The sequence below is a fragment of the Antechinus flavipes genome, chromosome 4 (assembly GCF_016432865.1).
Source record: "Antechinus flavipes isolate AdamAnt ecotype Samford, QLD, Australia chromosome 4, AdamAnt_v2, whole genome shotgun sequence".
NCBI lineage: Eukaryota > Metazoa > Chordata > Mammalia > Dasyuromorphia > Dasyuridae > Antechinus > Antechinus flavipes.
In genome coordinates, this window is record NC_067401.1 from 104,270,046 (window position 1) to 104,284,763 (window position 14,718).

General features: G+C 39.0%; 1 protein-coding gene across 5 annotated transcripts; it reads left to right on the forward strand.

Annotated features, from left to right (window-relative positions):
• Nucleotides 1-2,346: 2,346 nt before the first annotated feature.
• LOC127559687 (intelectin-2-like) lies at nucleotides 2,347-14,128 on the forward strand. Of its 5 annotated transcripts, none has more exons than XM_051993644.1 (8): nucleotides 2,347-2,443; nucleotides 3,008-3,072; nucleotides 3,481-3,582; nucleotides 4,588-4,835; nucleotides 6,019-6,177; nucleotides 6,285-6,405; nucleotides 6,793-6,896; nucleotides 13,845-14,128. In XM_051993644.1, exons 2-8 carry the CDS (start codon nucleotides 3,018-3,020, stop codon nucleotides 13,995-13,997), a joined length of 942 nt encoding a protein of 313 aa, XP_051849604.1. In that variant the 5' UTR covers nucleotides 2,347-2,443; nucleotides 3,008-3,017; the 3' UTR covers nucleotides 13,998-14,128. The 5 variants fall into 5 exon arrangements, with proteins under 5 accessions (XP_051849604.1, XP_051849607.1, XP_051849605.1 ...); XM_051993647.1 differs by having other exon boundaries at nucleotides 3,487-3,582; XM_051993645.1 differs by having other exon boundaries at nucleotides 2,363-2,443; nucleotides 2,988-3,072.
• Nucleotides 14,129-14,718: the final 590 nt, after the last annotated feature.

A 14,718-nucleotide genomic window follows, 5' to 3' on the forward strand; every position in this document is an offset into this window, starting at 1 on the left:
TAAATAAATTAGAGGAGCATGAGAATATGTGTCTGTCAGTTCTATAAATAATGGAAGAGTTTATGATCAAGCAAAAGAAGAAAGAGTGAATCATGACGATAAAATGGATAATTTTAATGATATGAAATTGAAGTTTTTGCACAAAGAAAATCAGGTAGCAAAAATTAGAAAGAAGGCAAGGACCTGGGGGAAATTTACAATATTCTTTGATAAAAATATCATTTTTCAAATATATAGGGAACTGACAAAATTTATAAAAATAAGAGTCATTTTCCAAATGATAAAGGGTCAAGGAATTTGAACAAGCAGTTTTCTGAAAAAGAAACAAAAATTACCATTAGTCACATCTAAATACTCTAAATCACTATTGTTTGTAGAAGTGTAAACCAAAACATGTCTGTGATACCAGATCACATTTATCAAATTGACAAACATGACAAAAAAAGGAAAATAAATGTGAGAAGGGATGTGGGAAAATAGGTACACTAATGGATTGTTGATGGAATTTTAAACTGATACAATCATTCTGGAGAATAATTTGGAACTATACCAAAACTGTGCATACCTTTGACCCAGAAATACCACTATTAAAAGAGATCAAAAAAAGGGAAAGGGAAAATCTACTTAGTTCTTTCTGTGAGGGTAACGACTTAGAAATTGCAGGGATGCCCATTTATTGATGAATGAATGGCTAAACAATTATAGAATCTGATTGTGATGGAATATTGTTTGAATGGAATGGGATGGAATACAGTAAGCAATGACAAGCAGAATGGATTCAGAAAAGCTTGGGAAACCTTATGTGAAATGATACAAAATGAAGTAAGCAGAATCAGAAGACTATGCTATAAAAGCAACATTGTAAAAAGAATTAACTCTGAAAGAATTAGCTACTCTGATGAAGGCAATAATCCAAGACTACATTAGAGAATACTTGATGAAAATGCTACCCACTTCCAGAGAGAGACTAAATAATGATTGAGTACAGATCAAAACAACTTTTTTTCCTATTTATTTCTCTGTGTGTTTTCTTTTGCAACATGACTAATATGGAAATATGTTTTACATGACTTCACATATATAATTAATATCATATTGCTTAACTTCTCAAAGGATAAGTGATAGGAAGGAGGGAGAGAATTTGAAACTCAAATTAAAATGTTAATGTAAAAAATTTGAAATTGTAATTGGGAAATATTTGATGAAATAAATAAAGATATGTCTTTAAAATGGTAATTCAGTAAACATGGGAGAAAAGAATATCACTAAATCACTAGCTATGGAAGTTTTTTCTCCCTTTGTCCAATATTTGAGAAACTTGATGTAGGGAATAGCATGAGTAATGGATGAACTTAACTGAGCTGGCTCCTCAAAGAACATTTCAACTAAGATTGGACTTTATAGAGCACAGTATATTAGAATTAACAGTCTGCTGCTGTGCTACTTGTTTTGCCACTTCACTGACTCTTCAGCAGACGAAATTAAATATTGTACTTGACTGCTTGACTGCTTGCCTCAAATCTCTTCTGAATTTGCTTGCAAGATTGCTGGTTAAGTATGTTCATCTGCAGGAAATTGCTCAGTCGCTTCCCAAGTCCTGTGTCTACAACTACTGGCTTCTGTGGGCTCGGCTATAGATTCTGGTTCCCAGTATAAACTATGTTGGAGTCTCTGAATCTCCTGGGTCCTTCTATCACAGAAATCCTGTTCATTGAACATCAGTAAAGAATAAACAACAAATGATTAGGGTGAGTATTTGCTTAGAGCTCCCATGGCCCGATGGGAGATGACATCCCACAAAAGTCTCAGAAGCAATTCAAAGTAGTCCTACCTTGGTTTTTAAGAGATTCTTTACAAGTTATGGGGTGGAAGATGGGGTGAAAAATTTACAAATTCATGCCAGAGAAAAGAGTAAGCCACAAAGGTTATTTTTCTTTCATTGAAATATTTATATACATTGGCATTGTTATAGGGAAAGTGCTGGCTTAATCCACACTATTATCATAGATTATAAGATAACACTAGAGAGATTCTGCTTCATCCTGAGTTCTAATAGGTTTGTTTCTATGCAAATCCTTTGAAGTTTCTCTCTTCACCTACTGTCTTCTCTATCTACCATATGCTACTTAACATCAAAGAAGACCTGAGGGCAGATAGCTTTTGGCCTCCCCACAATAACAGACTCTCTGATAGAGTGCAACTTTGGGGACAGATGGCTGTCAGCGGGCACTGAATGTATTGGGAAGTCATTTTTGGGAAGACCAGAGTTAAAATTCTTCATTGACAAGTTTCCAAGGGGAGGAGCCACAGCACACCTTGGGGCAGAGCTACATAAAAGTTTCAGTTTTTCCAGCCCCAGCAAAGAATAAGCCTCACTCGGAAGAGGGAAAAGAGGAAAACCTAAAATTCTCTCTCTGAAGCTGTGAAGAAGGAACTAAGAAAGGTAAAAGTATCTGGGCTCAGGCATTGGAAAGACAAGAATGGTAAAGTCCTACGTTACAGGTTTGACTCAATGACAGGGTAAAAGAGAGTCCAAAGTGAAGGGTTCAGATAGATATATATGCTGGGGTCATTTACAGTAACTTTTAGTTGGCAAATCTTCAGTCGCACCATTTACATCTTTGAAATCTACAAATACCATAAAGCAGAAGTAGATTTATTACTTTATTGGTATTCTAGACTTAAGAAAGTATTAGAGAAAATGTAAATGCATATTAAACTTAAAAGTATGTCCAGCATATATAATATGAATATCATATTATATATGCTAGATATTATTTTAACTATGTATATCCACACAGACACGGACACACAGACAACATCCACATATTCTGCAAAAGGTGGTTGTTACATATTTAGCAACAACAGTATAGACCAGGATAGGAGGCTAAAGTCCTTACTTGCTAAGGACTTAACTAGCCTGTGCTCAGTGTCTGAGGAAGTAGTTTGGGCAATGGGAAATAATGGCCTGTGGCTTCTCTTAGCAGTGACAAATATTTGCCTTTAGAAAGATAACGATGTGGCACTGTACATTGCTGTTCCTGATGCTGCTGACCAAAGAGGGTAGAGCTGGTAAGTCAAATTTTCTGCTACCAAATTGTCCTCTTCACCCTATAGGGACACCATTAGAGAGGCAAAGAACTAGAACTGTCCTATAGGTGATGGTGGGGGTTTCTTGTCAGTATAATCTCCATTGCGTAACTCAGACTTTAGGCAGCTGATTTCTGAGTGTCCTGGAAGAAGAGGGAGTGGGAGGATGTTGAAGTACCAACCCCAAAGTATGAAAATGGGGAATTATGGGTTTTCTCACCACCCTATATTTATTAAAGCTTCCTGGGACTGGATGCCCTAATAAGCAAGTAAGAAATGAATGTGATCCCTGATCTCAATAAAGATGGATGAAACCAGTATGTATCTTCTGCTCTGTGGTGGAAACTTGCACAAACCAATAACTAAAAGCATCCTTTGCATCTTTTTGAGACTTAGATCTCCCTCTGACCCAACAAAACACCTGTGCTTTTTCCTTTGAATCCATACCTCGAAGCTGCAAGGAAATCAAAAAGAAATGTCCAGAGGCAAATGGTGAGTGAAAATAGGGACAGGATGGTGCAATCTGAACCATCTCTGTCCAACTGAGGCAACTAAATGTTTGTCTTGGAGCCTGAAGCCTGGTGGGGCTTCATTGGACAGAAGCCAGAGAGTCCAGAAGGCAATAATAAACTTGCTTCATGCTCATGCTTCTTCCACTTTATTTCCATTCACCGTCTCTTACCTTTTGTCCTCTCTGTTGTGATTGTTATTGTTGAGTTGTTTCAGTCATATGCAGCTCTGTGATCTCATTTGGGCTATTCTTGGCAAAGATACTGGACTAGTTGGCCATTTCCTTCTCCAGTTCATTTTATACTTGAGGGAACTGAAGCAAACAAGATTAAATGACTTGCCCAGAGTCACACATCCAGGAAGTGTTTGATATGAAATCTGAACTCAGAAAGATGAAGCTTGCTGACTCCAAGCTCAGCTCTGTGTACTTTAGTGCTACCTAGCTGCCCCTTGGCTGTTCTAGAGCAATAAAAATGGAGAGAGCTGAGGAGCACTGCTTCTTTGTCCTGGACTCCACTCAGGAACACTGTTTCTTTATCCTGGACTCCACTCAGGAGCACTGCTTCTTTGTCCTGGACTCCATTCAGGAGCACTGCTTCTTTGTCCTGGATTCCATTCAGGAGCACTGCTTCTTTGTCCTGGATTCCACTCAGTAGTATCATTCTAGGATAGAGCCTATTACATTAGAGTCCTATGAAGAAGCTTAGAGAGGAGAGAATTCAGTGTCAGTGGGATAGAAGCTGTACAAATGGGAGTGATGATGATGCAGAAAATAGTCTCAGAGAAGGGATTTCCAGTTGGAATTCTTGTTTCCATGCTCTGCTTCAGAATTAGCATCTCCCATATGCAGGGAAAGTAGAATTTCTCTAGTAAAGGTCATGTGGGTGAATCCTGGAAGGTGATTATTCTGGTTTTTAGGTTTCTCATGTCCCTAAAATTGCTCATGAGCTGTCAGTGAGTGAGCCTGTATGGTTTTGTTCTCTACAGATGGCTTGTACTTCCTCCAGACTGGGAATGGGAAGATTTACGAGACTTTTTGTGACATGACGTCTGGGAAAGGTGGCTGGACCCTGGTGGCCAGTGTGCATGAGAACTTCTTGGCAGGGAAGTGCACTGAGGGGGATCGCTGGTCCAGCCAGCAGGGGAACAGACAAGACTATCCCGAGGGTGATGGGAACTGGGCCAATTATGCCACCTTTGGATCTGCAGAAGCTGCTACCAGTGATGACTACAAGGTATGCTCTATTTGAATGCCAAATTCTTGGTTGAATGAGTTGCCTTCAGATGGGTCCTGAATTATTACTCCCTGGAGTTTGTAGTCCTTTATTCGTGGGATGAGTTTCATCTGCTAGGACCAAATTAGTTATTTTTTATTAAGGAGAGTTTAGATATGTTTGATTTTACCCCAGCAGCTGGAAACAGAAGAGTAAATGATACATGTAAAGCAGTCAATTTAAGCTTGATTGTCATGACATACTTCCTAACAGAATTGTTCAACAGTGGAATGGGCTGCTTTTTGAGACGTCCCTTATTTGAAGGCTATAAAGCTAGAATACTTTGTCACCATAGAGAATCTTCTGGTATGACTAAGACAAGATGGTTGTTGAGTTCTCTTCTATCTTTTAAATTCTGTGATTCTGTGTTTTGTCAGTTTTTCCATACATATGAACAGTAGAACTCTAAAGTCCATAGTCAGATAATTAAAGGTCATTAGTTTCAGTCCAAGTCTTAATGTGACCTTCTGGAAATCCATTGAGAAGATAAAATTGATTCTTTCATCATTTTAAATTCTACTATTTAGAGTTAATTGATATAGTCCTGTAACTCCTTAAAGTTATGTCTTTGACATTAGTACAGAAATTCATCTGGTCTATCATGAATTATGTTTAGACTTACAGTTATCCTGCTAATCATTGTTCTTTTCTTGCCTCAAGGAATCTTCTAGCTTGGGTAGATGAGGGTAGATACCAAGAAGTCTGGTCTAGCATCTCTATACCAAATTATTCTTCATGGATGTCTGGCTTGCTTTTCAAAGAATTTTGGTCCACTTAAACTTTTGAACTCAAAAAAGAGACATTTCTTAGCTCCAGGAGAGGAGGAGTTTTTGCTAGCCTCATACTCCCTACTTCTTAATCAATCATTGCTCCCATTCCTCAGCTATGGGACCAATCATGTTTCCTTCAATCTCATCATGCTACCTACTTTTTCCTGTTCTCTCCTCTAGCCATATTAAAAATGAGTTAAGTCTTCATCTTTGGCCAAATGAGGAAAAATCACTTACTTATTCTATTGGCAAGTAGCATCCTTTTTTTTGTAATAAAATGTTATCTTGTTCAGTGAGAAAGAAGATAGAAAGAATGTATCTTTATTGAATTTGACTCATGATACCCTTGGGCTAAGGCTCTTGTTGTCCTCTAGAACCCAGGTTACTATGACATTCAGGCCAAGGACCTCGCCATCTGGCATGTTCCCAACAAGTCTCCACTGCAGCAATGGAAGAGTAGCTCCCTGCTGAGATATCACACCTATAGCAGTTTCCTCAAGTTCATGGGAGGGAACCTGTTTGGTCTCTACAAGGTGAATTGGGTTCCTTGGTTCAAGTGGGTGGGGAACATCCCTGGGAAGTGGGTTCAACCAGACTCCCAAACTCCTGTCCTTGTGGTGTCTCTTTTTGTCTCTTGCAGATGTATCCAGTGAAATATGGGGCTGGCAAATGTTGGACTGACAATGGCCCTGCTATACCTGTCATTTATGACTTTGGTGATGCAAAAACAACTGCCCAGTATTATTCTCCACTTGGCCAGAGTGAGTGATTATTATCTGATCCCCAAACAATAATATTACCTATTATCCTCATCACACTAAGCTTTATACTATAATGGTGCCTGCCATAAAAGGAGTACCATGATTTCCTTACAATCCTCAGACGAGAAAAGGGACTCCACTGAGGCCCACTGTTTAGTTGAAATTTCTGGTGATGTCCTTGACTGATGTTAGTCCTTTCTGGCTTTATCTTTATCTGTCAACCATGAGACCCTGCTGCCTGTTTGGCTTGTTCTGAACCATTAGTGTTAAGCCATAGTCTGAATTCTAAGATGATACACTAAGGAACTCCATGGCTGCCCTTAGGAGACTGATTTCTGAATTTCTGTCTTTCACACTAATCACCCCAGTGCTTTTGTGTTTCACCAGATGAATTGGCTGGAGGCTTTGTCCAGTTCCGGGTATATAATAATGAAAGAGCAGCCAACGCCCTGTGTGCTGGAATTCGAGTCACTGGATGTAACACTGAACATGTGAGTCCTGGGACCCAGGGTTTGGAGAGTGGTAAATCAGGCAGCTCTGAGCCTTGGGGGTGTCAAATATAGCCTCGCCTCGACTCTGATTCTTTCTAATCCATTGAAGAGAGATAGAGAGAGCTACAAAGAGATCAACAGAGTATCAGATAGAAACAGACACACAGAGAGATGGATAGAGAGTCAGAGAAAGAGAAAAAAGCCTGAGCTAATGGTAACAATGACAGCAGCAGTAATAAACACTATAATTTATGTAGTGCTTTATACAAAGCGCTTTATAATATTTTCTCATTTGTACTTTTTGACAATCCTAAATAGTAGGTGGCGGTCCAACTTTACTGATGAGGAAGCTAAAACTGAGGCAGTTGCAGTGACTTGTGTAGAATCATGGATCTAAAAAGTGAACAAAGCAGAACTCACACTCAGGACTTCCTAAGTCCATATCCCGAGCTCTAAGTACTATGGTACCTCGCAGCCTCCCCTGGATTAGTGCTGGCTCTTTTCTTTCAATATACATCAATCTCACTAGCTTGCTTTAGATACATGTCTTCCCCTTCTGTATATAGATACTTAGAACACTGAGGAAATAAATCTCCTAGTTCTGGGCAGGGAGCACTTGGAAGTGACAGAGGAAGAACTATAAGATATATTTGAAACATGAGGCAGACAAACTACTTCACTCATGAAGTCAGGCTCCTAAGTGTCTCAGTGAATAGAGTGCCTGACTTAGAGCCATGGAAAACCCAAGTTCAAATGTAGCCTCAGACGTGGGCTATGTAACTCTGGGCAGGTCACTTAACTTCTGTTTGCCTCAGTTTTCTCACCTCTTAAATGGTCATAATGATAACACCAACTTCTAAGGGTTGCTATGAGAATCAAATGAGGTAACAAATATAAGATGCTTCACCCAGTGCCTGGCACATTGTAAGTGCTTTAACTAATACAATTATTATTAGTAATAGCAATTTGGGATGGTTTGGTAGTCATTTTTTAATCTTTTGTTTGAATCAATTGATTTAAATGTGGCATTTGTAGTAATCCCCATGGTTCAGTAAATATGGAGGATGGAACTGACCTCTCCTGGAGTCCAGTTGTTTTTTATCCCACTTCAGTGAGGCAGCAAACTATGAAGGGTTTTGGAATTATAGGACTTAAAGGTCATCTCATACAACCCTCTTGTTTTGCATGGTCTGAGAGTGAGGGTCTGAGAAACCAAGTTTTACAAGTCACAAGTGACAAAGGCAGGATTTGACCTCGGGTCCTCTCTACATCATGATTCCTTCTAGTGGGCCATCCTGTTATCTCTAATGAGACAATCTGTAAAACACTTAGGACAGTGCCTGTTACACAGCAGATGATATAGAAATGCCTCCCCCCCCCCCCTTTGTGTTTCTTCCTTATTGCTCTTTTTAGACTGCTTAGAGAGCATCCAGTGGAGTGAAAATGTCCTGTATGAGTTATGGTACATACATCATTGATTACAAGATCATTTCAGTGCAATATACAGAGCAGACATGCCCTCGTCTGACCACATTTGGAGCATTCTGTTCTATTTACATTTTATGAAGGATATTGGCAAATGGAAACCTGTCCTGGACGGGCAAATTAGGATGCTCTGGGATCAGGAAAGCCTAAACTCCTAGGTTGAAGGGCCCTTAGAGACATCTATTTGGGTACCTTCTTTGTATAGATACAGAGACTGAGAAAAAGAACAACTGAGGAAATGGCAGAAAATAGACTCAGAAGTAACTGATAGTCATTTTGAAATACCTGACTGTCTTATGGAAGAGGGCCTGGGTTACTTTGTGTTGCCCCAGGAGGCTGAGCTAGTTCCAGTAGATAAAAATCATATGGAAGTATTTTAGCTTAAATAGCCCAACTGTAATGCTGGCATGGCACCCATATCCCTGCCTTCTCCCTCCTTCCTCATTTTCTGTCTGTTTGCTGTTTCCTGTTTGCTATCTTCTCTCTTTTTCTTCCTCTCTCTGAAGAGATCTCAACTAGATCATTCAGGAAAACTTGCTTTCATGGATGTAAGTCTCAAGGGGTTCCCCAGAGAAAGGGTTACTTAGGCCCAACATGTTGACAAGTCACAATCGAAGTTCTGTGGGTAAAGTAGTACAGGGGAAATGCATTCTACTCTCCATTATGGTACTTGTGCTTCCATTGAGGGCCATCTCCAGTCATCCTAATTCATATGTGGCCAGTGGATCCCAATGGGAAAAGTGAGGCTGATGACTTTACACAGTCCTCCCTCACTTAAATCCATTTCACTTGCATGTACATCTTTGAGAAGAACCTCTCTGAGTAGGAGTTATCCTACTGAGGACCAGTAGGTCCTTCCTTCCTTCCTTCCTTCTTTCCTTTTTCCTTTCCTTCCTTCTTTTCTTCCTTCCTTCCTTCCTTCCTTCCTTCCTTCCTTCCTTCCTTCCTTCTTTCCTTTTTGCCTTCCTTCCATCCTTTCACTCTCTCCCCCTCCCTGCCTTACTCCCTATATCTCCCTCCCTCATTCTCTCTGTCTTCTCCCTTCTTCCCTTCCTTTGTCTTCCTTCCTCCCTCCCTACCTGCATTCCTCCCTGCCTACCTCCCTCTCTTCCTCCTTCCCTCCCTCCTTCCTCATTTTCTGTCTGTTTGCTGTTTCCTGTTTGCTATCTTCTCTCTTTTTCTTCCTCTCTCTGAAGAGATCTCAACTAGATCATTCAGGAAAACTTGCTTTCATGGATGTAAGTCTCAAGGGGTTCCCCAGAGAAAGGGTTACTTAGGCCCAACATGTTGACAAGTCACAATCGAAGTTCTGTGGGTAAAGTAGTACAGGGGAAATGCATTCTCCTCTCCATTATAGTGCTTGTACTTCCATTGAGGGCCATCTCCAGTCATCCTAATTCATATCCGGCCAATGTATCCCAATGATTCTAAAGGGAAAAGTGAGGCTGATGACTTTACACAATCTCCCTCACTTAAATCCATTTCACCTGCATGGACATCTTTGGGAAGAACCTCTTTGAGTGGGAGTTATCCTACTGAGGACCAGGCAAAGCACCTTCCTTCTTTCCTTCCTTTCTTCCCTTTTTCCTTTCCTTTTCTTTTTTTCCCTAATGAATAAATAAATCAAAATCCACATTTCTATTTGGCATGAAACAAAAAATTATATTTCAGTCACTTCAAACTGTTCTTTGTAGTCATTTTCCACCAATCGAAAGCAAAGTTCTAAAATAAGCCATAATCAGATTAATTGCTGAGAAATAATGCAGCCATTTTTATTCATCAGTGTTTTTGACTTTTAATTGTGTTCAAATAGTTCCTTTCACTTCATTTATATACAGATTTGACATCACCTAGTGCAATATGCTTATTTAATGAAATTTTCATTTTATTCTGAACTTAAATATAGGATGAATAATGCACATCATACTATACAATAGGAAATTGTCTTAACTAAGGTCACACAGACAAGAAGAAATAGAGCCAGGGTTCAAAACAAGATTTTATAATTCCAGAATCCAGAGTCATGACATGGACTAAGTGATATATAACTCATAATAGTGGAAAGGATCACCAAGATTTGGGGTGTTGGGAAAAGTTTCCTATAAGGAATAGCATTTGAACTAGGTCTTGAGGGGAATCATTATATATAATGAAGGAGGAGAGGAGTGAGCATTACTGGCATGGACAGCTAGCATTCTGGGGAATCTGATTATCATTTTATAAGTTCCACACATATTGAGGAGACCAAGGGATTCCATGCATTTTCTTCCCTGGACAACTTTTTTTTTAAATAACTTTTTATTGATAGAACCCATGCCAGGGTAATTTTTTACAGCATTATCTCTTGCACTCACTTCTGTTTCGATTTTTCCCCTCCCTCGCTCCACCCCCTCCCCCAGATGGCAAGCAGTCCTTTACATGTTGAATAGGTTACAGTATATCCTAGATACAATATATGATTGCAGAACCGAACAGTTTTCTTGTTGCACAGGGAGAATTGGATTCAGAAGGTATAAATAACCCAGGAAGAAAAACAAAAATGCAAGCAATTTATATTCATTTCACAGTGTTTTTTCTTTGGGTGTAGCTGCTTCTGTCCATCCTTCCTTCTTTCTTCCTTCCTTTCTTCCTTTTTTCCTTTCCTTTTCTTTTTTTCCCTAATGAATAAATAAATCAAAATCCACATTTCTATTTGGCATGAAACAAAAAATTATATTTCAGTCACTTCAAATTGTTCTTTGTAGTCATTTTCCACCAATCGAAAGCAAAGTTCTAAAATAAGCCATAATCAGATTAATTGCTGAGAAATAATGCAGCCATTTTTATTCATCAGTGTTTTTGACTTTTAATTGTGTTCAAATAGTTCCTTTCACTTCATTTATATAAAGACTTAACTTCATCTTGTGTTTTGCTTTTTTCACATGAATGTTCATTTTCTGGACTTTTAGACAAATAAAATATCCATATAAGAAAGGAGCAGTACCTTACACTACAGTGGGCTGCCTCATTTACTAAGGAATACTCATCATTCCAGGTATATCAGATGGTCTACTACTTTTCAAGAGAATTATGAATGTGTTTTCTGCATGAAGTGGTAATTAGGATTAAGCAAATTTTAAGCTATCTTCCAACACCAATATTTTATATTTTCTCATGGCTTCCCCCTAACCTTTTCATGCCAAGAAAGTAAACTTTATCTCCTGGCAGATCTACTCACCCAACTAGTGTTACATCTTTTAACTTTCTCTTCACATAAGTTCTTTGACTTTCCTTTACTCTATTGAGTGATAATAGTATGTCAAAATCTCAAGATTCAGTCTGAGACAGCTTATTGCTGCCCACACCTCAGTTTGGAAGGAGGAAAGAACTTCTTGGTGATTCCAGATCCCATTCTATATCTCAGAGAGGGCCTAACATTGGGGCACAAACTTTGATCACCTTGAATCACATATGAGAACATAATTTCTGATTTTGTTGCTATGGACCTTTTTGACAATGTAATTTTCTGGGCATCTGTAGTTCTGGGTTTGGAAGCAACCCAGAAGAAAACTATATGTGTGTGGAATTTGAAGTAGCCAGGAATAGTATAAGAACTACTAAAGAAACTAGTGCTTTTAGGAATTATTTTCCTTTCAAATCAGACATGAAGTTTGTATACTTCTATGAACAAGTTTTCCTCATAGTTTGACAAATGGTAGAAGTACACATTCATGGAAAATTTTTTCTATACATTACATCTCAAAATCATTTGCTTCTGGAATCCACTTAATATCAATCTTTTAAATTTGTTGTCCAAAATCATGATTTCATTTATGTTCGAATTCCTGGTATAAAACTACCTTCCCCTGATTCAGATACTTGTCTGTAATTTATAATCTGAGATCATTGCCTAGGAATACTGAAAGGATAAGCCATCTGACCATTGTAACACATCTATTATGTGCCAGAAGCAGAACTTGAAGCCTTGGGGTTACCAAGGCCAGCTTTTTGTCCACTCTGTTGTTGTTGCCTTCGTGCAAGATATTAGGCTATAGAAAGAAAAAAGGGGGAAATAGTAACAATGCAATGTGGTAATTTTTAATTTACAGATTAAATTACAGATTTGACATCACCTAGTGCAATATGCTTATTTAATGAAATTTTCATTTTATTCTGAACTTAAATATAGGATGAATAATGCACATCATACTATACAATAGGAAATTGTCTTAACTAAGGTCACACAGACAAGAAGAAATATTAATCCAGAGTCATGACATGGACTAAGTGATATATAACTCATAGTAGTTGAAAGGATCACCAAGATTTGGGGTATTGGGAAAGGCTTCCTATAAGGAATAGAATTTGAACTAGGTCTTGAGGGGAATCATTATATATAATGAAGGAGGAGAGGAGTGAGCATTACTGGCATGGACAGCTAGCATTCTGGGGAATTTGATTATCATTTTATAAGTTCCACACATATTGAGGAGACCAAGGGATTCCATGCATTTCCTTCCCTGGACAATTTTTTTAAAATAACTTTTTATTGATAGAACCCATGCCAGGGTAATTTTTTACAGCATTATCTCTTGCACTCACTTCTGTTTCGATTTTTCCCCTCCCTCGCTCCACCCCCTCCCCCAGATGGCAAGCAGTCCTTTACATGTTGAATAGGTTACAGTATATCCTAGATACAATATATGATTGCAGAACCGAACAGTTTTCTTGTTGCACAGGGAGAATTGGATTCAGAAGGTATAAATAACCCAGGAAGAAAAACAAAAATGCAAGCAATTTATATTCATTTCACAGTGTTTTTTCTTTGGGTGTAGCTGCTTCTGTCCATCCTTGATCCACTGAAACTGAATTAGCTCTCTTTATCGAAGAGATCCACTTCCATCAGAATACATCCTCAAACAGTATCATTGTTGAGGTATATAATGATCTCCTGGTTCTGCTCATTTCACTTAGCATCAGTTCATGTAAGTCTCTCCAGTCCTCTCTGTATTTATCCTGCTGGTCATTCCTTACAGAACAATAATATTCCATAACATTCATATACCACAATTTACTCAACCATTCTCCAATTGATGGGCATCCATTCATTTTCCAGTTTCTAGCCACTACAAACAGGGCTGCCACAAACATTTTGGCACATACAGGACCCTTTCCCTTCTTCAGTATCTCTTTGGGGTATAAGCCCAGTAGTAACACTGCTAGATCAAAGGGTATGCACAGTTTGATAACTTTGAGCATAGTTCCAAATTGCTCTCCAGAATGGCTGGATGTGTTCACAATTCCACCACCAATGTATCAGTGTCCCTGTTTTCCCACATCCCCTCCAACATTCCGCATTATCTTTCCCCATCATTCTAGCCAATCTGACAGGTGTGTAGTGGTATCTCAGAGTTGCCTGGACAACTTCTTTCACAAAATCTAGTGATGCCATGGTTCTTTAATTGCCATCTTTTTCCTTTGTAGCACTGCATTGGTGGAGGAGGATTCTTCCCAGAAGGATCTCCCAGGCAATGTGGGGATTTCTCTGCCTTTGATTGGAATGGTTATGGAACTCATACTGGTTATAGCAGCAGTCGGGAGATCACAGAGGCTGCTGTGCTCCTCTTCTACAGATGACCATTGTGTCATTCTGAAACTAGAAATTGTCACTTTCATGGATGGGTAACCTCCCTTCTCTTCAAGAACCAACATGAGATGATTTATCTGGGCATATAATATGTAGCATAATAAATTCTATTGAAGCATGACTTTTGCTTTCTGTGTGAACTTGGGCAAGGCTCTCAAATTCTCTGTACCTTCTTTTCTTTATCTGTGCAATGAGAGTATTACATTAGACATGCTCTAGCTCAGGACTATGGTACCATGATCCTATGCCTATGGCTGGATAGTTAAAGCATTTTTGAAGCACTTACTATATGCCAGGCACCGTGTTGAAGGGCGAGGATTAAAAACATCTACATCCTTGCCATCGATTGTTATGGTAGTGGCGGAGCAGTGTCCTGGAAAACAACCCAGGCAGGAGGCTATCATTTTTCTGGGAAATGACATGGAGGACTGATGCCAGGCAAGATAAGGTGAAAATGTACTTAAGAGAGCTCACAGTGGCTTTAGAGGAAGAGTTCAAGATCCTTGTTGGGGGGGTGGGGAGGATGAGGATGGTGCTTAGATTGTAAACCTGACTTAGAAATAGCAACCTTAGGTCCCTCCTAGCTCTAAATCTCTGAGTTCCTTACATTCATGGAGCTGTTCACAATTCATTCTTTGAGGTAAGGGATTGGTTTTCTCCAGAGTTTAACCCAAAGCTTTGCACATAGTTGATGATTAAACAGCATTTATT

Excerpts from the sequence above, each read along its gene's own strand:
- LOC127559687 (XM_051993644.1), top strand. The coding sequence starts at position 3,018 with ATGTGGCACTGTACATTGCTGTTCCTGATGCTGCTGACCAAAGAGGGT. Across the intron at positions 6,178-6,284 it reads ACCTGTTTGGTCTCTACAAG|ATGTATCCAGTGAAATATGG; the intron begins GTGAATTGGGTT and ends TGTCTCTTGCAG. Across the intron at positions 6,897-13,844 it reads CTGGATGTAACACTGAACAT|CACTGCATTGGTGGAGGAGG; the intron begins GTGAGTCCTGGG and ends TTTCCTTTGTAG.